At 61.9% G+C, this 21,515-nt stretch overlaps 1 protein-coding gene across 4 annotated transcripts in view; it reads left to right on the top strand.

Moving 5' to 3' along the window:
• The window catches only part of LOC137449961 (uncharacterized), a 61,737-nt gene that overhangs the window by 30,971 nt on the left and 9,251 nt on the right, over nucleotides 1-21,515 (top strand). Inside the window, exons 2-5 of one of the 4 annotated variants that reach the window (XM_068156027.1) lie at nucleotides 4,559-4,645; nucleotides 9,548-9,693; nucleotides 10,181-10,318; nucleotides 11,355-11,473. In XM_068156027.1, coding sequence (XP_068012128.1) covers nucleotides 4,559-4,645; nucleotides 9,548-9,693; nucleotides 10,181-10,318; nucleotides 11,355-11,473 — 490 coding nt within the window. Of the gene's footprint in view, nucleotides 1-4,558; nucleotides 4,646-9,547; nucleotides 9,694-10,180; nucleotides 10,319-10,969; nucleotides 11,060-11,354; nucleotides 11,474-13,459; nucleotides 16,250-17,284; nucleotides 17,366-18,929; nucleotides 19,061-21,515 lie in introns of those variants that run through there. The other 3 variants (XM_068156030.1, XM_068156029.1, XM_068156028.1) reach the window with 3 other exon arrangements.

Genomic DNA, 21,515 nt, shown 5'->3' with positions numbered 1-21,515 from the left:
GCTGATTTGCATGCAGGCTGCGTTGGAGCAGCTCAGCTGGATCTAATGCCTCCTGCTGCCAGCAGCAGAGCTCCGGACTCGCTGCACCACTTCCCCGGGCAGGAGGCTCCCCTGGGCACCTCACCACCTTGGCCCCCACTTTGGCTCCTTTCTGCCCTGCCTTTGGCTCCTCAGCCTGCTCCTTCCCTCCTGCATCCCTTACCTGCTGCTGTTGCCCTCACTGCTGTCTTCATCTCTCCTGCCAGGGCCCTGAGCCTTGGCTCCTGGGTGGGTGTGAGGGGAGGACAGGAGCCTGCAGCCAGCCTGAGAGCTGGGGGCTGGCTTGCTGTGGCTGGTGCCATTCTCATGGCCTTGGCAACAACACTGACCTGAAAATCTGATGCTGAACATCCCCAGGTGGGGGCTGTGGGTCCCCCCCACCCTGCCTGGGTCCCAGGGTGTCTCCCCTGCACCCTCCCAGCCCCTATTGCTGGTGGAGCCGGGATCCAAGTGTCCACCTTGTTCCCTGGCTGCAATCACTCCCATCCTGCTGAGCTGCATTTCCACCAGAGGAAGATGCCCTGATTAATGTCCCCTCAGCAGAGCTTTATTGCCATGGCTCCTGCCCCTCTAATTGGGAAGTGGCCTTAACCTTTGATGCAAGTGGCTGGGACGTTCCCTGGCCCCCAGAGCCCCAGGAAGGGTCTTGCTCCCCCTGAGTTTCAGGGCAGTGGCAGACCTGGAGGATCTGGCTGCCTCCTGAGCAGGGCAGGGACCCCAAACCAGCCAGCAGCTCGGTGCCCCCCAGCAGGCTGTGGTGTCCCTGGAGCTGTTCCTGTTTCCCTTCCCCTGGCTGGGGGGCAGGATCTGAGCTGGCAGCCAGGATGCTGCAGCTCTGGCTCCCTGGGGAGTCCCAGGCCCACCACTAACCCACCCTGGCAGCTTGAAAGCTCTGCCTTGCACTCAGCTGCTTTCTGATCTTCAAAGGCTCTGCATGCCCGAGGAAGCCAGAGCTGGCTGCCTGCTCCTCCCTGCATCCAGACTCTCAGCCCACTTCTTCTCCCCAGCACACGTGGAGCCCTCCTGGGCTGTGCCTGGGGAGGGGGCATCACCCTGCCCCGGCTCCCAGAGCCTGGCCACGCTGTGGGCAGCGAGGGCAGGGCCTGGCAGGGCTGCCAGGCTGGGCACTGCCAGCCCCTGCAGGACCTTCCCCAGAGCTGTGCTCACCAGCTGAGGCTGGCAGCTGCCTGCTCTGGGCAGGTTCCTGGGTCCCCTGCCAGGGAATTGTGCTGCTCCTTCCCTCCACTCAGGAATCTCAGTCCCTGTGGCTGTGGAGCCTCTTCTGCTGCTCCCACCCTGAGCTGGGGCTGATTTGTGAAGACCCCAAACTGCCTCCTGGCTGCTTTACCTCCCCCTCCCCACTCCCTCCCCTGCCAGGGCTCCAGAAAGGATTTTGGTTTGCTGTAATTGTTTGTTCCTGGAGTCTAAGCTGGTTTAGTGGCTGCAGCAGTTGGGTGTTCCTGATAAACAGCCCAGCAGATCCTGGGAATAATCTCCCTGCCTGGTGACAGCAGAGGCACTGACCCCAGCTGCTGGCAGCAGGCAGAAAGCTGCCCTCATCCCCTGGCTCTGCAGGCTTGGGGCAGGCAGGGACTGCCTCCATCCCCAACCACGGCAGCTGAGGTGCCAGCAGCCTGCAGCTTTCATTCCTCAGAGTCCCAGGGATTGGCTGTGGGAGAAGAGGAGGCTGAGGGAGACCTCACTGCTGCCTACAGCTCCCTGAGAGGAGGTGGCAGTGAGGTGGGAGTTGCTCTCTGCTCCCCAGTGTCAGGTATGGAAGGAGAGGAAATGGCCTGGAATTGTGCCAGGGCAGGGTTAGGTTGGAGAGGAGGAAAAATTCCTTTGCTGCAAGGTCAGAGGCTGGCACAGGCTGCCCAGGGAGGTGGTGGAGTTCCCATCCCTGGAGGGGGTCAGGAACTGTGTGGCCATGGCACCTGGGGCCAGGGTTTGGTGGCCATGGTGGTGCTGGGTTGATGTTGGACTGGAAGGTCTTGGAGGTCTCTTCCAACCCAAACAACTCTCTGATTCTGTGATAAATCAGCAGCTCAGGAGTGGCAGAAGGGACCAGGAGGAGGTTGGGGGAGCAGCAGCTCCTCTGCCTTTGCTGAGTGTCTCCTGGACTCACCACTTTCAGGGCAGCTCTCTTCAGGGAGGGGAATCAAGGCTGGGTCCTCACCACAGGCATCCAGAGCTGGCACCCAGCGTGGTAGAGGAGCTGCTGGAGGTGGCCTTTGGGGTGGCACTGGAGCTGCTGGAGGTGGCCTTTGGGGTGGCACTGGAGCTGCTGGAGGTGGCCTTTGGGGTGGCACTGGAGCTGCTGGAGGTGGCCTTTGGGGTGGCACTGGAGCTGCTGGAGGTGGCCTTTGGGGTGGCACTGGAGCTGCTGGAGGTGGCCTTTGGGGTGGCAGTGGAGCTGCTGGAGGTGGCCTTTGGGGTGGCACTGGAGCTGCTGGAGGTGGCCCTAAGCAGGCAGGGGAAGCCAGTGGAAAGCAAATCCAGCTGCAGGCTGTGGGAGGCAGGGCTCATGGGGCACCATGGTGCTCCTGGGGGATGCTGATGTTGCAGGCAGTGGCAGAGGTCCTGCAGAGGAGGTCTCAGGAGGAGGTCATCTTGCATGGACTCAAACCTGAGCCCAACCAGTGCTCTTGGCAGGTCTCTTACACTTCTGCATCCCCTTCTGAGCCCCAGAGCAGGTCCTTGTGCTGCACCCTTGGTCTCAGTGTGCATGAAGAGCAGTGCTGGCATCACCTCCTCTTTCTGGTCCTCTGCCCTCATCTCCAGTGCCTGGGGTGAGTTTTGAAAGCCCTCCCTCCACTTGCAGGAGGCAACTTCAGCTGCATCCCAGCAGTGCTGATGGAAGTGGGTGGCTGCCTGAAGCAGGGCTGCCAGGGCCCTGCCTGCCCAGGATGTGGGCACCCATCCCAAGCTTTCCTCGGGCTTGGAGCATCTGAGCTGCCATGGAGAAGCCTGCACTGGGTCAGGAGGCAGGGAAGGAGCTCTGGCTCCAGCCAGGTTTGTTCTCAAGCACAAAGCCTCCTCCTGTTTCTCAGCCAGCTCAACGTGAGCAGCATTGCTCAGGCAAATGGTGTTTACACCTCGGAGCCTTCAGACGTTCTCCACTCCCCTGCTCCTCTGAGAAGCCTCTGGAGAAAACCTTCCCCAGCTCAGCTCTGCCGGGTGGGGAAACTGCCTGGAACAAACGAGCTGGGACTGGAGAGGGAGCAGAGAGGCTGCTCCCTGAGCAGCCCCTGGCAAGTGCCCACCCTGGGGACCATCACCCTGGGGACCATCACCCTGGGCTGCCCGTGGTGGCCTCCCCTTGTGTGGGACTGAGCTGCCTGAGCTCCCGGGGGCCGCAGTGCTCTCTGCCATCCCTGCGGGGCGGGGGGGGTGGGCAGTGCTTCAGGGCTGGCTGCTGGACTGGTGTCTGGGGCTGGGTTCTGCTGGTGCTGGGGGAGCTGATCCCACTGCCAAAGACGTTTTGGGACACTCACCCTCCAGTTGTCACTGCTTGTCCCTGTCATGGTGCAGCTATTTTCTGCCTCAGCTTTCCAGCAAGCTGCCTCCAACGCTTCCCAGTCTCAAACCAGGGAGCCAGCTTCATCCCCCCTTCCATCTCTCATTTGCACACATTTGCATAGCACACAGGTTTCTGGGAGGGGAGGAGGTGCTGCAGAGGCTCAGCCTTTATGCCTTTTTCTCCCCCTTTGAGCAGCATTGTCTTCATTCATTTGCACCCAGTGCTGCTGCCCCTCACCAGGTCCCATGGGTGCCTCAGGGGTGTCAGGCTGCTGCTCCCAGGCCCCATCTGCACCTTTGTTCTTCCCTCAGCCCCATTTCTGAAAGCTCCCACAGGTCCCTGCCAGCACAGAGCCACCATCAGATGCCCAGTGGTCCCCAGCCTTGCCCTGTGGGCCATGGGCTCACAGCAGTGCTGGGCCAGCAGCTTTCTGGGCTGGGCAGCAGAGGCTGCTGGAAGCAAGAGCTGGGCTGGGGGCATCTGACTGCTCAGCTCTGTGGCTTCCCAACCAAACTGGAAGTGCCAGAGCTGCCCTGCCCTCACACCCCAGGCAGGGCTCTGGGCTTTGGCAGAGCCTCTTCCCTTCAGGGATGCTCTCAGTGTGGACCAAACACGAGCCAGGGGTAAGCTCACTGGCACTGCCACTTGCTCCAGGCCAGTGCCCAGGGCCTGCTGCCCACCCTTCCCATGGCACCTCTCTGGGTGATCTCTGCTGCTTCTTGGGCTGGGCAGGGGCCAAAGGCTGCCTCACCCCAGCTCCCACCTGGTGATGGCCTTGGGAAAGCAAACTCCATTGCTCCCAGTTTGCTGCTTTCCCTCTCCTGCCCTCCTGAAGGGCTGGTCCAGCTCTCCCTCCCTTGGGATCTGCACTTCTCTGGGCAACAGCAAAGCCTTTCCTTGGGGTTCCCTCCTAACTGGCCTAGCAGAAGGGCTCCTGGGGTGTCCCCAGTGGGCTGTGCAGGTGCTGGGCTCCCCTCAGCTGCAGTTCTTCTCTTCCAGGGCAAGACAAGGGGCAGAGACCAGCATGGATGGGGGCACCAGGACAGGGAAGGGGACAGCAGCCACTGGCACATGGAGCAAGAGGAGGTAAGGAGACTGAAAGCCAGCTCTGAGTGAGCCAGGGGAGAGCTGGATGGCTATGGCACAGCATGGCACAGGTTCTGCCAGCCCCATGTGCCACAGAGGCACCTGGCAGGGCAGTGTGGGTGGATGCAGAGAGGCTTGGCAGATCTCTGTGCTGGAGACCATCTCCTCTAAGACCTGGACTCAAACCCCTGAGGCCCCTCCAGGGTGAGAGCCCCCGAGCCCCCAGGCTGGGGTGGGGATGGGGCACAGGGCACTGCCTGCTCTTTGCTCCCGTGCCCCCCCGGGGCTGCCAGCTGCCCGGCCAGGGGCTGTTTGTCTCAGCTTGACCATCCCCCCTCCCCCGCCCATCTCCTCTGCTTCCTCATTCTCCTGTCGGGTTGAGCAAGAGCAGCGTGGAGCCTCCCCGGGACCAGGGGGAGCCCGGGGGGGGGCTCCACTTCCAAGTTCCTTTTTTCTTTTGCCTTCTGTTTTTCCCCCTCCTCCTCCTCGGCTCTGCACACAAAGCTGAGCCCAGCTCTGCTCCCAGCACTCATGCACAGCACATGCTGGAAATAATTGTCCTTGGTGGAGCTCCACGAGCTGCAGAGCAATTTAACCAAGGAGAGGTGGAAGGAGTTGGATCGCTGGAGGCTGCGGCTCAGGCTCGCTGCAGCCCCAGGTTCATCTGCAGGGTGGGTGGGAGGCAGGCGTGAGCTGGGGCTGGGACTGCGAGCCCTGCGACCGTGGCCCTGCAGGGCCAAGCCTGGGTTAAGGTTTCCTGCCAGTCAGCAGCACTTAGCAGGCTGGGCTTGAGGTGGCTTTGATCTGCTGGAGCTCCAGCCGAGAGAGCTGAGGCTGCCTGCAGTACCCCACGTAGCTCTGCTCCGTGGGAAGCCTCCTCTGGGGGGAGGCTTAGGAAGCCTCAGCTTTGGGATCAGAGGCCACAGAAGGAATTCCTGTAGGTGCCAGGTGGTGCTGATAAGGGAAACACTTTGGGTGCCCACTGCCTGCAGAGTGCTGCTCACCACCCAGCCTCTCCTTTGGGTGCAGAGGATGGGGGAAATCCTGCGCTGCCCTTCCTGGCTGGACAGAGCAGCTGGGCAATGCCTGCTGGGAATGCCCTGCTGGGAATGCCCTGCCCTACCCCTTCTGGTGAGGGGCAGAGGGAAGTGTGGGGAGCTGGAAGAGGAGGGTTGGCTCCAGGAGCTCTTGGAGGCCTTGGAGCAAGGATTTTGTCAGAGCTGCCTTAAGGAAAGGAACATCTGTGGGGCAGGGCGAGGGCGGCAGGGCGCAGGGCGAGGGCGGCAGGGCGAGGGCGGCAGGGCGGCAGGGTGAGGGCGGCAGGGCAGAGGGCGGCAGGGCAGAGGGCGGCAGGGCAGAGGGCGGCAGGGCGCAGGGCGAGGGCGGCAGGGCGGCAGGGCGTAGGGCGAGGGCGGCAGGGCGAGGGGTGCAGGGCGAGGGCAGCAGGGCGAGGGGCGCAGGGTGGCAGGGCACAGGGTGAGGGCGGCAGGGCAGAGGGCGGCAGGGCACAGGGCGAGGGCGGCAGGGCACAGGACGAGGGCGGCAGGGCACAGGACGAGGGCGGCAGGGCACAGGGCGGCAGGGCACAGGGCGGCAGGGCACAGGGTGAGGGCGGCAGGGCACAGGGCGAGGGCGGCAGGGCCATCACAGTGCCTCTCTGGAGGAGACTTTGTCCTCTCCAAGCAGAGCTCCCTGTTCTGAGCTCCAGCACAAGCTGCATGTGGAGTGTGTGGGCTCAGCACCGCTCAGGATGTAGCTCTTGCTTGCTTTGCTCCTTAGTCACGGCAAGGCCTCTCCTCCAGCTCACAGCACTGCAGTTTCTCAGGCTCTGCTGTGGAATTCTGTCCACAAAACCATTTTGTCTTCTCCAAGCCACTTTTCCTTTCCAAATTCCCAGCCCATTCTTCTGGGACTCTCCAGAGAGCTCTGCCCCTGGTCACCAGGGACCTCCCTCATTGTCCATCTCCACTGGCTGAGCACTTGGTGGTTGGGCAAGGTCAGTGGCTGCTTGCTGCTCCAGCTGGAGAGGAGCCCAAAGCCCTCTGCTGTGCAGACCTGGGGCTGGCAGTGCCACCTCCCAGCCCGTGGTGAGCAGGACCTCCTGGCCACTGCTCTTTGGGTTTCACCAGCTCCTGTTTTCCAGCTGCTGCTAGGAGCAATGTGCAGCCTCTGAGCTGTTTTCTCCCACGTGTGCTCCTCAGAGCTGTGCAGAAAGAGCCTTCTGCATTATTTACTCCAGATTGGAGCTGGAGCCAGACCTGACCCTGGTCTTGCTCAGCTGAAGGCAGCGGAGGTGGGAGCAGAGCCCTCCCTGCAACACCATGGGAGCCACTGGAGCTGAGCTCAGCTTTCCTCTCAGGCTGGGTCCTGGGGCTCAGCAGAGCCTGGATGTGCTTCCCTCAGCTCAGCCCTGCTGCAGCTTCTCCAAACACCACCCACCAGAGAGGTTTTCTGCTCAGGGTGCCTGAGCCAGGCTGACCCAGAGCTCAGCACTCAGGCAGAGCCAAATTCTTGACTTTTGGCCCTTCGTGGTGGCCAGGAGGGGGGTGGGGAGGAGGAGGAGGAGGAAGGCTGCAGTGTAAGCCTTGTTTGCAGCCCCCCCCTCACCCCCTCATCCATGGAAATATGTCCCAGGGAGGTGCTCTGCCTGCTGGCAGCTGACTTTGCCCCCATCCATCCATTCTTCCTGCTTTCCCTCCTTCCATCCATCCTGCCTTGAGCACAGAGCCGAGAGGGGGGACACCCAAACCCCACTTTCCTCTCCCCCTCCCACCCTCTGCCCCCCCCCCCCCCCAGCTCCCCCCCACCAACAAAAATCTTGCTTCGTCTAGGGGGGAAAAAAAAAATCGTTCTCTGGCTGCTTTTTCTTGCTAACCTCGGCTGCTTCGCCTCTCCTCCCTCCCTCCCTCCTCTCCATCTCCCTCCCTCCCTCTCTCTGGGGGGAAAAAAGGTCATTGCGCAAATGATTAGTCAGAGCTCAGTTGCTGTAGCAACCGGCTGCTGGAACTGGGACAGGCGTGCGGCGAGGACAAGGGAGAGGTCGAGCATCAGGCAGGGCTGGGGAAGCACCGGGCAGGGCTGGGGGGGTCCGGCCTTTGTCTCTGCTCCCCGCAGCCGCGGACCCCCAGCTCTCCGCCACGCCCGGGGCCGTTCCACCCGCTCGGGTTAGACTGGGGCATCTCGGTGCCGTCCCCGGCTCGCTTCGGCCGTGGCCTTTCCCTGGGGTTTCTCTGATGTCTCTTGGTGTGGTGGCATCGTCCTCCTCTGGCCCTGACCTGTGTGCCAGGCTCCTGCCCTCTCCGGAGTGCCCGTGGAGCTGGGACACGTCCTGGTTCCTTCCCCGCGGCCGTCACCGAGCCGGGGGGGATGCATGCGGCTGGGGTTCAGGGCTCCTTGTCCTCTTGCAACATCCCACACATGAAATATGAAGCCAAGTTCCTCCTGATCCTGCGGGAGGAACCAGGCGTTAACTGTATCCTGCCCGTTCCCGGCTGCAGAGCTCTGCAGTCCCTCAGCCTGCACCTCCTGAGCAGCTTCAGGGAATTTTCCAGGTCCTCCTCCTTCCCTCCCTGCCCTGCTCAAGGGCAGCAGCTCGATGTGCCAATGCCCCTGGGCTGCTTGGCCTCGGGGGACAGGGCAAGGGCTCTCCTGGGCAAGGCTGTGTGGTGGCTTTCACCACCACGGTCATGGTCTGCAAGTGGTTTTGTCACTGGGGCTGCTGGGTGCAGGCTGGGGACAGTGCTGTGCCTTGTGGCCAAGGAGGGCTGGCAGCAGTGGTGCTGCCTGCTGGGATCCTGTGCTGGGCTGCAGAACCTGGGTGGGGGCAGAAAGGTGACCCCATGCCAGCCCAGCCCTGCAGCACCACAGCCCCCAAAACGCTGCTGTGTGGACCCTGCCCACGTCCTGCTGTGCACAGGGACCTGTTCCCATCACCAGCTCCCTGCTCTGGGGCAGGTCCTGCTCTGGGGGGGCTGGGACAGCCCTGCTGCTGTCTCCACCTCTTGCTCCCCGTGCTCAGCAGCCCTTTGAGGGTCAGATCCTCTGCCAGCATGCAGTGCCTGGGGCTTGGAGCGAGCTGCTCCTCACTCCTTGTGCTGGAGCAGCACTTTGGGGCTCTGCTTTCTTCCAGTATGTGTGGGGAGGACGAATGGGCCTGAGGGGTCAGAGGGCCTTGAGACCCCTGCCCGGGGTCCTGGCTGGAAATTGGCCCAAGCACTGCTGGGGAGGGGATGTGGCAGTGTCCTCTCCAGGGGAGCTGGGTGGGCTCTGGGCAGGGTTTTGGGGATGCCTTTGGGCTCCTGCTCAAGGTTGAGCTCGGTGCAGGCACTGAGGATGCTGTGGCTCAGTGTCCTCCAGCCCAGGAAATCATTTCAGTCTGAGTTTGTGGGAACCAGCAGGAAAGGGCAATTTATGCAGAAAATGGCTTCCAATGAACAGCTTCCTCTGGGAGCAGAGAGAAACTGCTGAGATGTGCTTGGAAACCTTCTCTCTTTCCCGGGACTGTCCTTGATGGCCGAGCGCAGAGCCAGCCACAGCCCTGCGGTGCCTGCTCCCCGCTGGCACGGAGAGGCTCTGCCTTGCCCATGATGCTCCTGCAAGGGGTCCTCCCAGCCCCCTGAGATCTCCCTCGGCTCCAGCACTTCCTTCTCCCCTTCCCTGCTCGTTGGCAGCCTCGTGAGCGCGGGCAGGGGGCTGCTGGCTGAGGCTTCTTACCTCACAGCTGCAGAGCTGAGCCTGGCACCCTGACGTCAGAGCAGCCTACAGGCTCCAGAGCCAACAGGGAAATCAAACCCAACCAACTGGGCTCCTTTCTTCCCTTTCTTCTCCATCTCTTTCCCTGTGCAAATCTCATTATTTTAAGGCTGTTCCCTAATCCTGATTGTATTTTTATTCCCCCCCCAGACCTGGAAGTCTTTTGGAGCTGGGAATGGTTGTGGTTGGCAGTGCTGGGCTGCTGTCTTCTCCAGTGGTGCAAATCCTGCAGGTCCAGTCCAGCTGAGCAACATCCCAGGCTACCAAAAGCAACAAAGGCAAGGCAGAAGGAAGGGGTGAGTGCAAGGCCTGCAGGAGAGGACGCCCAAATCCCTGAGGCTCACTCAGAACTGGCCTGAAAACACAGTGCCTGTTCCCTGCTGCCCCTTGCAAGGGGCTGGGAGGTTGTCACCACCCAGAGCTGGCTTTGGGCTGTGGGGCTGCCAAGCCCACAGGACACTGGGGGCTGACTATCTTCTTCCCTCTCTCTCTTGTCTCTTAGCCCCTTCCTGAAGGACCCCCAGGGTGCAGCCTGGGAGATGATTGTGCTGGAACTGAAGGCATCAAGGCTGAGCTCAAATAAGGGCGGAGAGGGCACTGAGGGCTTTGTTCCCTGCCGGGGCTGTGACATGAGACAGGCCAGGGCCAGGTCCTGCTCAGCTAAGCCCAGCACTGGGAGCAGATTTGGCCATCTCCATCTGCTGCCAGGGTCCTGTTTCTCCCAGGCTTTGTGCTCCCAGCTCCCCCTGAGCTCCCATGGCCTTTCTCCCTCTCGTGCTCCAGGCTCTCGGCGCCAGTTCAGCCGTGGGGCTGCCGCGGAGTGGGGTCAGCTCTGCCGGCACAAGCAGCCCCTGGCACAGCAGCAGGCAGCAGCAGGTCCACCTGGAGCCCAAGGCAGCCCTCGGGAATGACACAGCAAAGGTAGGATCTGAAAGGGGGCCGGGAAGTGCGTGGCAGGAGCAGGGGAAGCGGAGCAGAGAATGGCCGGAGCTGAGCTCAGCGCCCGCGCGTGGACGGCAAACAGGAACAGGATGCAGCTGGGGCCAGCCCCGGCCCCTGTGCCCTGCCCTGTGCCCTGCCCTGCTGCTTCCCACGTCCCCCTGGCACGGGCTGGGGCAGAGCTGGCTCCTAGCAGATCAAAGCCCCCAGAGGTGCTCATTGGGACCTGCTGGGACAGCTTGGCCAGGAGCCACCGAGCAGCCAGATGCCACCAGGGATGCTCCTGGGCATCCCCAGCCCCGGAGCTGGTGTGGGGAGGGTCAGCTCCAGCAGGCTGCAGCCTCCCCAGGCACTGCCCAGCCCCCAGCTGGGGTCAAACCTTGCCCAGCACGTAGCAGGGGCTGCTCTGTGCCCCTGACCAGGGCATGTCCAGCACCCCAGGGGGGCTGCTGTCCCCTCTGTCCCTTGCAGGGCTCCAGGCTGTGCCCGGGGGCTGCCGAGGGGCTTTGGGTTCTTTTGGTTTGGTTTCTGCATGTGAAGTTTTATTTTTAGCTGCAAACCCCCAGCCTGTGAAACCCAACCATGAAGGTTTTGAGGAGAATTCTCCCCACAATGGGATTTTTCTCTTTGCAGAGCTGTCTGTGACAGTCCCAAGTGAAGGCTTCCTCCTGGCCTCCTGCTCTTCCCCCTCCAGCTTCTCTCCCTGCCCTCAGCTCTGCTGTTCTCCTGCCTGGGATTTGCTCTGGCAGGGGGAGGAACAGCAGCTCTGAGGGCTGTTTGTTTCTGGAATGTTGTTGACACACACACAAAAAAAAGAGGAAAATGTGGCAGAAGCTTTACCAAAATGTCCTTTCTGAAGCCCTTGAAGGGGATTCAGCGTTTTGGTTGTTTCCCTCTCATCCAACTTGTGCTCAGCTGTGCTCAGCTTTGGGTGTGGGAGAGCTGGGGCAGTAAATGGCAGAGCAGTTCCTGCTCTTTCTTTACTCAAGGGAATGATTTTTATTGGGTTTTGTCTCAGCTGAGGTCTTCCTCTGGGGCTGGAGAGGAGCTTGGGAAGCTCTTGGCACCAACAAGCCAACATCTGGAGGGATCCCTGCCCTTGACCTTCTCCTTTCTCCTGAGGAGGGATGATCAGAGGTCAGTAGGGCTCTGGGGGGCTGTGGGAGGTCTGGGACTGCCCCAGGAGTAGGTCAAGGTGGATGGGAGGCTTTGAGGGTGGTGCAGCAGGAGCCAGGGGTTTGAGTGGGTGCTCTAAGCCCCCTGGGCTGCTGCAGGCATTTGTCAGCCATGGTGTGGGGCACAGAAGTTTTCCTTCCAGCTCAGGAACAGGTTGGTTGCTTTTGGAGAGCAGCCTCTGGTTTCTTGGGGCTGAGGGCACTGGAGGCAGAGACAATTCTGTCCTCAGCCAGTGGGGCTCTCTGCACACTCCTGGTGCCCAGAAGCAGCCAAGCCAGCAGCTGTGCTGCAGGAACTTATCCCCTGTGGTGCATCTGAGGATCTCACCTGCTCCAGCCCAGGGCCCTTCACACCTCTTGGCTGAGGCCATGGTGGCACAAAGCAGAGCTCCTGGCCCACAGGAGCAAAGGGCTGAGGTCTGGGCATGCTGGGCCTGATCCAGCCACCCAGATCAGCTTCCCAGACATCCCATGGGGGTGGCCAGTGCTGCTCTGCTGCAGGTCACCTGAGGGTGGGAAGGAGATCCACTGGGGAACACCTCAGGACAGGGCTGGTGCCTGTGTCTGGGAGCTGCTGCCCACCTCTCTTCCCAGAGCCCAGGGGCTACCAGGCTCACAGGAGCTCCTGTGGGAGCCCCCCAGCCCTGTGACACTGGAGCAGGGCGGGGGGGGGGGAAAGCAAAGAGGCTTTGCCCAGGCTGTTGGCTTTGTGCTGGGGAAGGGGTTTGTGCTTCAGCCATGGAGCCAGCCTGGTCCTCAGCCATGACTCCAGAGTTTGTGAGCAGTAAAATCATCCCCAGGCAGTGCTCTTAGCAATCACCCTCCCAGAACCCCTTCCCCTGCAGGCTCTGCAGCCCCATCCAAAGGCAGCTGCCTCTGGGGAGGCTGTGGTGGCCATCTGTGAGCCTGGGCAAAGCTGTGCCCGGTGCTGGCACCTGCCTGGTGTCTGGGATCCCTCAACAGTGGCTTCACAAAGGTGGGCTGGGGTTTGCTCCAAGGCTCTGCACTGCTGTGTGGTCCTCTTCCTGCAGCCTGGGCTAGGTCTTGGGTTTGGGATGTTGGTTTTGGCCTTTTAGAATCAAGACCTGACCTGAAACTCCTCTAAGGTGGAGAGCTGTGGGTGTGCTCCTGCCCTGCACAGCTCCATCAGGGGTGGCTGGATCTGGTCTGACTTGGGGCTCCAGAGCCCTGCTCCAGCCACTGCTGCAGTGTGTGATGGAGCTGAGCTGTGGGGAGGGGTGGGATGGAGTCATGGAGCACGGGACAGGGAGAGCACTGCTGGAAGTGGCTGAGCAACTCCACACTGCTGCCATAGTTCCCAGTCCTGGGACTCACCAGTGGCCTGGGTGAGGAGGCAGGGTGCTGGGTTCCCAAGTGGCCTTCACCTTGGGGTGGTGCAGCCCTCGCTTGGGCACTGGGTCTGGCGCCCCTGGGTGCTCCTGGAGCTGGACATGGGGGCTCAGCCCCACGCTGGTGAAGGCAGGAAGGACTGGGGTAAGAAGCTGCCCCACGCCGGTGGGGTGGGATGGGAGGGAGGGATGGTGTTGGCAACAACCCCCTGCCCCCATCGCCTCCCCACGGGTGGGCAGGGGCCAGGGGCAGAATCCCCCTGCCTGAATTACCAGGGTAAAAGTCGCCTCCACCAAGGCCTCCTCTCCCCACCCCTTCCCTGCACTGGGGCCCTAAATAATTGATTAAGGCTGATAAATAATTGATGGTGGATTTGCTCCTGTGCTGGCTGAGCACTGCCTGCGCTGCTGGGCCAGGCTGGGCAATGGCAGTGGGGCTGGGGCTGGAGGATGGAAGTGGGGCTGGGGGTGGGAATGGGTGAGGAGGCTGGGGCTGGGGCTGGGTGGTGGAGCTGAGGCTGGTGATGGGATTGGGGCTGGGTGATGGGAATGGAGCTAGGGCTGGGTGATGGGAACGGGAATGGGGCTGGGTGCTGGGAATGGGGCTGGGGCTGCAGCTCTGCAGCAGGGAGTGCTGGGGAGATAAAGGGCTGCCTCGCTGTGGCTCATGTGGTGGGGCTGGGCTGGGCTGCCTGCGTGCCTTTCTCTTTTGCTTTATTTTTTTCCTGGAGTGAAGCCTGGCGCCAGCAGTCTGGAACCAGCCTGACAAGCTTTTGAGTTATGGAAAGGGGGAGGAAGGGGGGAGGAGAGAGAAAGAGGGAGCGAGAGAGGCAGGGAGGAGGAGGGCGAAGGCAGAGGGAGGCAGCTGGGCTGTGGATTATTAGGGGAGAACAAGAATCCACACAAGAGGCTGGAGGGGCAAGGGCTGGGGGCTACCGGGGCCGGTGGGGAGGGCTCGGGGCCGGTGGGGAGGGGCCGGGGCCGGTGGGGAGGGCTCGGGGCTGGCTTCTCCCAAACCTTTCAAAGGAGATTTAATTTATTTTTTTTTCCCCTGGCGCGGGGAGGGGAAGGGGGAACTGAGTCATTTTGGGCATGAAACGCAAGCCTCCCCGCGTCAAGGAACAAGGAAGTTTTTTAAAGCACCAATTAAAGGGCTTGGAGAGGTCCGGGGCTTCTAAGCAGCCCTGGGAAGGGGGGGTCCTGGCCGGCGTTCAGGCTGCGTCCCATCAGGACATTCCTTTCTGCTGAACGCTGCTGCTCCCGGCCCTCTCCTCCTCCTCTTCCAAGCTGCCGTCGAATCCTTTCCAACTCCCCGTCCGAACCCGGAGAACTTTGCTCCGTTTCATCTCCCACCGCCCCCGCTGCCCGCCTCCCCGGCCCCGGGCCGCTTTGATCAGGAGCTGCCTGCACGGACGCCCCCGGACCCCCGTGCCTCGCCCACCCAGGGGCCAAGAGCCCCTCCCGCGGCTGGCAGTACCGAAAATCCCACCCCCGGTTGATGGAGAGCCCTCTGCCAGCACCCCCCTGCCCCAGCAAGCTGGTAGCTGCCATGCTGGGGGGAGGAGGGCACTTTGCCCAGGGATGGGGAGCTCCCCCCCAGAAATGGGAGAGGATGAAGGTTTCTCATGGGAGCTGCGAGGAGCTGGATCAGGCACCAGGTTTGGAGAGGTCTGGTTGGGGTCCCCACGTGGTGCCCATGAGGGCTGCTCCTGAGCTGCTCTGGGGGGCTGGTGGCACCAGCAGCGTGGCCAGAGCCTGGAGCAGACCCAAGAGCATTGCAGGCAGGGTTGGAGCAGCTCCGTGGCACACTGTCCCTGCAGGCACCCCTTCATCATCCCCAGGACGCCTGGCAGCAGGAAGCAAAGCAGCAAACACAACCTGGCTGCTTCACCCATGGTGCCAGGCAGCCAGCTGAGGTGCCCCAGGGACGTCCCTGCCCCGAGCCCGGGCGAGGGGCTGGGGGCTCGGAGCTGTTCGCTGGGGCTTTGTCTGGCTGGGTTTCAGCCCAGCCTGTTTAACTCCAGCGAGTGGGGAAGGCAGGGGAGAAGGAGGCCTTTGTTATGGGCTGAGCAGCCCCGGGGCTCTGAGTCAGCTGGTGGGAAGAGCTCTGAGAAGTTGAGGCAGCCCAGGGCAGGGTGGGTTTGGGGATGGGCAGACTGCAGAGCGCTCAGACCCAGCGGGAAGCTGAGACTGAGGCATCCTGCACCCAGCTCCCAAAGAAGAGCTGAGCAGGAGCCTTGCAGAGCACCACCACCATCTGCCAAGCCTTTGTCTTGGCAGGGGAGGTGGAAGGGGGAGCACCCAGCTCTTGGAGACCTCCATCACAGGTTGTCTGTGAGCTGCAGCTCCTCAGAAAGAAAAAGAATACATTTCTTCTTTCTCTGTGTTTCCAGGAAGCAAAATGTTGCCCTCAGCTGTCTGCAGTGCAGCTGGAGCAGAGCTCAGCACGTCCCAGCCTGGCCGGAGCCTCGCTCCAGTGTCACATCCCTGGTGCTGGCCAAGGCTGAGGGGGTGGAGAGGAACAGCTCCTGCCTGGCCCAGAGTGCTGCAGAGACCTCTGAGAGGTCTGAGCATCCCTCATCAGCCACCACGGATGAACACCTCCTGCTCTCAGGGTGACCTCCCCTCCCAGCACCTTGGCACAGGGCTGAGATGTGGTGGTTGGCCATGGGTTGAGTTGGGCTGGGCTTGAACTGAGGCTGGTCCACCAAGACCAGGCTCCCCACAGCCCCTGCTTCACGCAGCAGCGAGGCCAAGCAGCTTGGGTGTGCATCCTCGGTTCAAGCTCCTCATTTTCTCCCTTCTCTTCCTCCTTGGTGACTCTGAGCTGGTAACTATAGAGCTGGGCTGGCAGACGTCCTCCAGCTCCTCCTTGCTGGAGATGCAGCACAGATGGATCCATGATGCTGGTTGTCTTTTATAGACCTCCAGCTTCTCAGTGGTGAGGGTCTTAAGCCAGTAGGTGGAGGGATTCTGTGGAGGTGGAGGCACAGGCTACTCATCCAGCTGGGAAGCAGTCAGGTTTTAGGGCCAGGTGAGATGGTTTCACTTGGAAGCCTTTGCTGCATTGGCTTCCTTGGCATCTCTTGAGATGCTTCCAAGGCGCTGTGGACCCTTTTCTCCTCCCGCTTGCCCTCAAGGGCGCAGGAGCCACGGCAGAGCCAGGGACAGAGCCAGGGACACGGCCTCGCGGCTCGTCCCCAAGAGGCAGCGAGCGGAAATGAAGCAGAGTTCAGGGCTGGTGGAGCTGCGGAAGAGCCGAGATGAGCCTGGGTGGGGAGACCAAGCTCACCTTTCATATTCTAATGCCTTGCCTCTGCCTGATTTGTGAGCTCCCGGGAGCCCTGCTGGGAATTGGCTGGAACGGAGGCACACGCCGCCGTCCCTCGGTAAATTACACAGAGATATAATGAAGGAGGAGAAATCAGTTACTCGGTGACTGCCGCTCCCCGGGGGACCCTAATTCAAATATTTGTGGAGCTGAGCAAGTGGGGCGGTGGGGAGGCAGAGTTGGAGTGGCTCTCGACAGGTTGCTCGCAGGTGGTTGGTGGTGGGGAGGCAGAGCTCTGGGCTGCAGGAGCCGTCCCCAGCCAGGCTTCGGGCTCCTGGGGGTGCTTTGGGTGTCCCCAGCCAAGAGGAAGATGCTGGGGACGGTGGCACTGCGGTGGGCTCCAGCCTGCAACTGGTGTCTGCTGGGATGGGGCAGCCCCCTGCACCCCTTTGGCAACAGCCTTTGGGCAGCATGGGTGATGGAGACAGCTGCGCTGTGCCATGCCGTGGGCAAGGACAGGGAGCTGCCAGAGCAGCCTGGCTCTCCTGTGGCTTCCTTCAGCGAGGAGGAGCAGGGTTTGCAATGCCTGATGAGTTCTCTGCTGCCCACCTGGCACTGTGGGCAGCTACAGTGGTGGCTACTGAAAGGGTTAAAGGTGAGGAGTGGGCAGACCCCACACTGCTCAGCTTGGGAACCCCGAGATCATTTAGCTGCAGCTCCATCACCATCCCATTCCCTCTGTGCCCCCAAGCCAGGCTCTCTGCCCTCTCTCCTCCTGAGTCATGCCAGTGCCCTGGAGCTGGGGACACAGATGGGATCCAGTTTGCCCAGCAAACTGCAGCAGTAAGTGGGGCACAGCTGGGGGTCACCTCCCTGGTGGGTTCCTGTGAGATGGATTCCGCTCCACTTCACCCTGGCGGCCAAGGCTGTGGCTCCATCCCGGACACAGAGGTCCCTGGGCCATGCTGTGGTGCTCTTGCTTGCTTCAGCAAGGGCTGCTTTGGTCTGAGCATGGCAAGGGGACATGAGGGAGAGCTGAGGTGCAGGATGAACTGGGGCAGAGAGTGAGCTGGGGTGCAGGGCACTCGGTGCTTGGGGAGGTGGGGCGCTGGGGGCTGGGGCAGTTGTGTTCACCCCGTGCCCTTCTTCACAGCCTTGCTCTTCTCATGCTGGTCCTGGACCACCACCCCAGCACTCAGCAGCGCTGCCGTTGCCTGGGCTCATGCACACGAGTGTGAGTACACACTGAGGCGCCCCCCCCAGCTCCCCCCACGCCCTTGCACACCCACTCACACGTGGCAGCTCTGCCCATGTGCCAGCCTCATGCCCATGTGCCAGCCTCATGCCCTGCAGCGTGGCACTCCTGCTGCTCCGGGCACCGCATCGCCTCCCAAAGTTTGGGCTCTGGGTGCCCAGGGCTACCACAGGGGGTGGGTGGGTGGGTGGGGAGAGTGTCGACCCCTCACCCACCCCCCCACCCTCCCAGCTGTGCCACCCAGCACAGGCCCCCTCCCCACGGCCCCTTGACGCGTGCGGCTCCGCATCACACCAACTGTTGGGAAAGGGAAGGGAGGGGAAAAAACCAACCCCACGGATTGAGGCGAGAGGGGGGGGGGGGGAGAGAGAGAAAGAGAGAGAGAATGACAGACTGCAATCCCCCTTGAGTGCCTAGCCTCATGAATATTAATAAGGTGGTAATTAAAATGCAGGGACACAGCAGGACGGATGCAGGCGCTGCCTTCGGAGCGCTGGGAACGGGGGGAGAGCGTCTTTCCAGGCAGGTTTTGATTCCCTTCTCTGATGAAAAGAAGAAAACGGAGCCTTCAACTTTAATCAGTTTGGAGGTTTTTTGACACGACATATCTTTAATTGCTGATATTTCTGCTCCCCTCAAACCCGGCTGCACCAGCCCCAGCCTCAGCCGAGATAACGAAGCAGGCTGAGGTGCGGTGGCTCCGTGCCGTGTTTACGCCTCGGCTCCTTCGCTACTTTCCTGGGGTTTCTCCTCCTTGTCGGCGGTGGAGGGCAGAGTCCTGCTGCCCATTGCCCCACCCCCAGCCAGGCACAGGGGCTGGGAACGCAGCGCAGCAGCTCTTTACCCCCTCCCCCCACCTCCAGCCTCCTCCGTGTCAGCCTTTTCGGGGTGGTAAATCCCTCTCGGCCGTGGCTCTGTGGTGAGCTTGGAGCCGGCTGTGGTGGCACTGAGCTGAGTGGCAGGGGACAGAGGTTGGGGCTGTGGGTGGTGGCAAAGAGGAGGCTGAGCTGGCTTGGGTCAGGTGGGGTTGAGGTGGGTTGGGGAGCAGGGCTCTGGAGGGGAGACTCTGCCCTCCCCCCTCAGAGGAGGCTTCCCCAGTGCAAGAGCAGAGGTGGCTCTTGGGTTGCTGAGTTGCTCTTAAGGATGCTCTTAGCTCTCCTTCAGCAGCCAGGGGGTGGAGGCTGAGGGAGGGTCCTGTGGAGGATGGGCAGGGCAGGCTCAGAGGCCGGGGTGCAGGCTCTGGGCCATCAGTGCAGCACCATCCTGCAGGGCAAATGAAGGGAGAGAGCTGGTTGGTACCCAAAGGGAACACCTTGGGTCTGGACCTTGGGGGGTTCATGTTTGAGGGTTGCCTAAGTTTAATCAGATCTCTTCCTCCATGTGGAGCTCATCTCTTGAACTCAAAATAATTTGATTAGTTGATTAGATTCTTCTAGAAAACCTCCCAGTGCAGGCAGTCAGCATGGGAGTGCTGGAGGAAGGGGTTTGACATCCTCAAAGCCTTCTCCCTGCCCAGCACAGGAGCTTCTCTTTTTCATTCCAGACAGACTTCCAGCTTCACCCTGGGCTCCAGCATGATTCAGCCTTTTCTCAGCCTTCCAGCCTGTGGCAAACCTTCTGCTCCTCCAGAGCCAGGCAAACCAACCCCCCAGCAGCTCTCAGGGGAGTGACCAAGTGAGTAGAGCACAGCACAGGTCCCCTTACAGCCCCACAGCTGGGGCTGGCCATGGGGAGACAGCCCACACTTCCTGGGTGGTGGATCCCAGGTGGAGGAGGAAGGTTCTGCCCCACCCTGGAGATCTTGCTTTACTCAGAGAGCAACTGGGATGCTTCAGGGAGTTGCTGGGATGTGGTTCTGTGCTCCTGCATCCTCCTGGGTCCAGGGATACCTCCCAGGAGGCTCTCCTAGCCTTCAGGCTAACCTGCACTCCTGCATCCCATTCCTCCCTCCTAGGCTTTGGAGGTTTCCTCTCCCCTGGGAGTGTGTCCTTGTGCTGTGCTGACCTGCCTGGGTGAGAGGTGGAGAAGGAGAGCTGCAGCAGCTTGGAGCCCTTGAGGTGGTGTTGCCTGGTGGGCCAAGGCTGGAGCTGTTTGTCCAACAGGGACTTTCCCATTGTGTCTCTCTGTAGGGCTGTGGGATGCCCTTATCTGCCAGGGGTGCCCTGGGCTCTGACCCACAGCAGGTTGACCTCTCCCTCTTGCCCTGCCCCACAGAAGGGAAGCAGCAGATCCAGCTTTGGACTTTGGATTCAGCTGCTGGATCCATCTCCTTGTTGCTCTGTTTTTCCTCACCTGGAGTGGGCAATTCCTGGTGTGGAGGGGTGGCTGCTGAGCCTGGGGGGCAGGCAGGGGCTGGGAATGGAGCTGAGCTCCTGGGCTGAAGGGTCCTCACCCAGCCAAAGCCCTTTGCTGAGCACTGACTGCTTGTGACACTTGTGTGAGTCATTCCCCTGCAAGGGGACACCTTCCACCCCCCCCCACATGGGGACACAGTCCTTCTGCAAAGCTCTCCCCTGCCCTGCAGCAGCCTGGGTGGCCCTGGGAACCCCCAGGACCTTGGCTGGACCCTGACCCTTGCTCGAGGGATCAGCTCCATGCTCACACCAGGGTGAGCCAAAGCTGGCCTTGATATGGGGTGAAGCACAGAGCCAGTGAGGCTGTGGCCAGCCCTGCCCACCAGGGTCTCTGGGGGTTACTGGTTGCAATGCACTTTGGGGTCACAGTGGGGTTCTCAGCTCATCCCTTCTTGCCTTGCAGTGCAGGGGCTTGGGGCTCCCCTCCCACCCAGGTGCTCCTGCAGCAGTGGCTGTTGGGTTGGCTTTCCTTGGCCATGGTGGAGCTCTGGAAGGGGAGGATGTGCTGCAGTCCCCCCCAGGGCCCATGGCACACAGAGGGGACAGGAAAGTGAAGGACAAGGAGCCAGGAGCTGCAGGGATGGCAGCAGCCATGGGGGAGGCCACCTTGGGAGCAGTCAGCCTCAGCCTGGGGAGCTGGTGGCAGACCAGCAGAGCTGCACTGGCTGTTTGGTGAGGAAACAAAGGATTCCTCCTCCTCCTCCTCTCTTTTTCTCTGCTTCTCCTCCTTCCTCCTCTCCTTCCTCCTCTCCTGCAGCACTACAACAGCTGGTTTGAGGCAGGACAAGGGGAAGGTCTGAGCCCCCCCAAACCTCCCCCTGCAGGCTTGCTGTGCAGGTGGGGAGCTGGGGCTGGGTGCTGTGGTGGCAGGGACAGCCCTGGGTGACAGCTGGTGAAGGGCAGGAGCACAAAGCCCTGTGGGTGGGTGGAGAAGACAGTGCTGTGCTCTCAGCAGAGTTCAGGTAGTGAAGCACCAGCAGGACCTGGTGGCTTGTGTGGGGAGCAGAGCCTGGGCTGGGGCTTGGCCGTGAGCTGGAGAGGGAGGCTACAGGATGGGCCCTAGGTACCGCTTCCTGGTGACACCCCCGCGGCGGTCCTGTCACCCCCGAGTCACATCCTGTGTGTGCTGGCTCCGGTCTCATCCTGCTGCCTGCAGTTTCTCAATCCCTTTGGCTCCTGCAGCGTTTCCTGCCTGCCGGGGTCGCTGCGGGGCACGGAGCAGGCAGGGCGGGGGGGTGTGGGGGTGGGATGGGGGAACAAACAAACAGAGGTGTCATGGGGGAGCAAACAGGGGGGGCCCTTGCCTGGGGATGCTCGGAGCAGGGCCCTGCTCCATCTCCTGCCATCACTTCGCCCCCCGGCATGGGCTGTGTGGGGCTGCAGGGGCTCTGTGCCCCTCCTGGTGCACAGTGAGGGACCCGGCAGGTCCCATCCTGGTGCCTCCAGCACCAGCAGCTGGGGCAGAAGCCCGAGGTGGGAGCGGGCTGGGTGCTTTATGCCTCTCGCCTCTGCTGGCCCCGGCCCCTGCAGCGGGCAGCGGCTCCGCAGGGCTCAGCTGGGGCCGTGGGGAGGGGTCCGGAGAGCTGAGCTCTGCAGCCCCAGGCTCGGCCAGCAGCGGGCACTGGGCAGGGCACCATGCCCCTGCGGGATGGGCTGTGCCCTGGCACCGGAGCAGGCACAAGGGGGGGTGCTGGGCACCCTCCCCCTGCAGTGGTTGGAGGTTCGGAGGGGAGCTCTGGCCGCAGCACAGCAGCGTGGTGGAGGCTTGGGGAGGG

This window comes from Melanerpes formicivorus, unplaced genomic scaffold (assembly GCF_026170545.1).
Source record: "Melanerpes formicivorus ecotype bairdi unplaced genomic scaffold, bMelFor1.0.p_v2 SCAF_33, whole genome shotgun sequence".
Lineage (NCBI taxonomy): Eukaryota > Metazoa > Chordata > Aves > Piciformes > Picidae > Melanerpes > Melanerpes formicivorus.
Note: the sequence above shows the minus strand (reverse complement) of the source record. Positions and strands in the feature narration are given on the sequence as shown.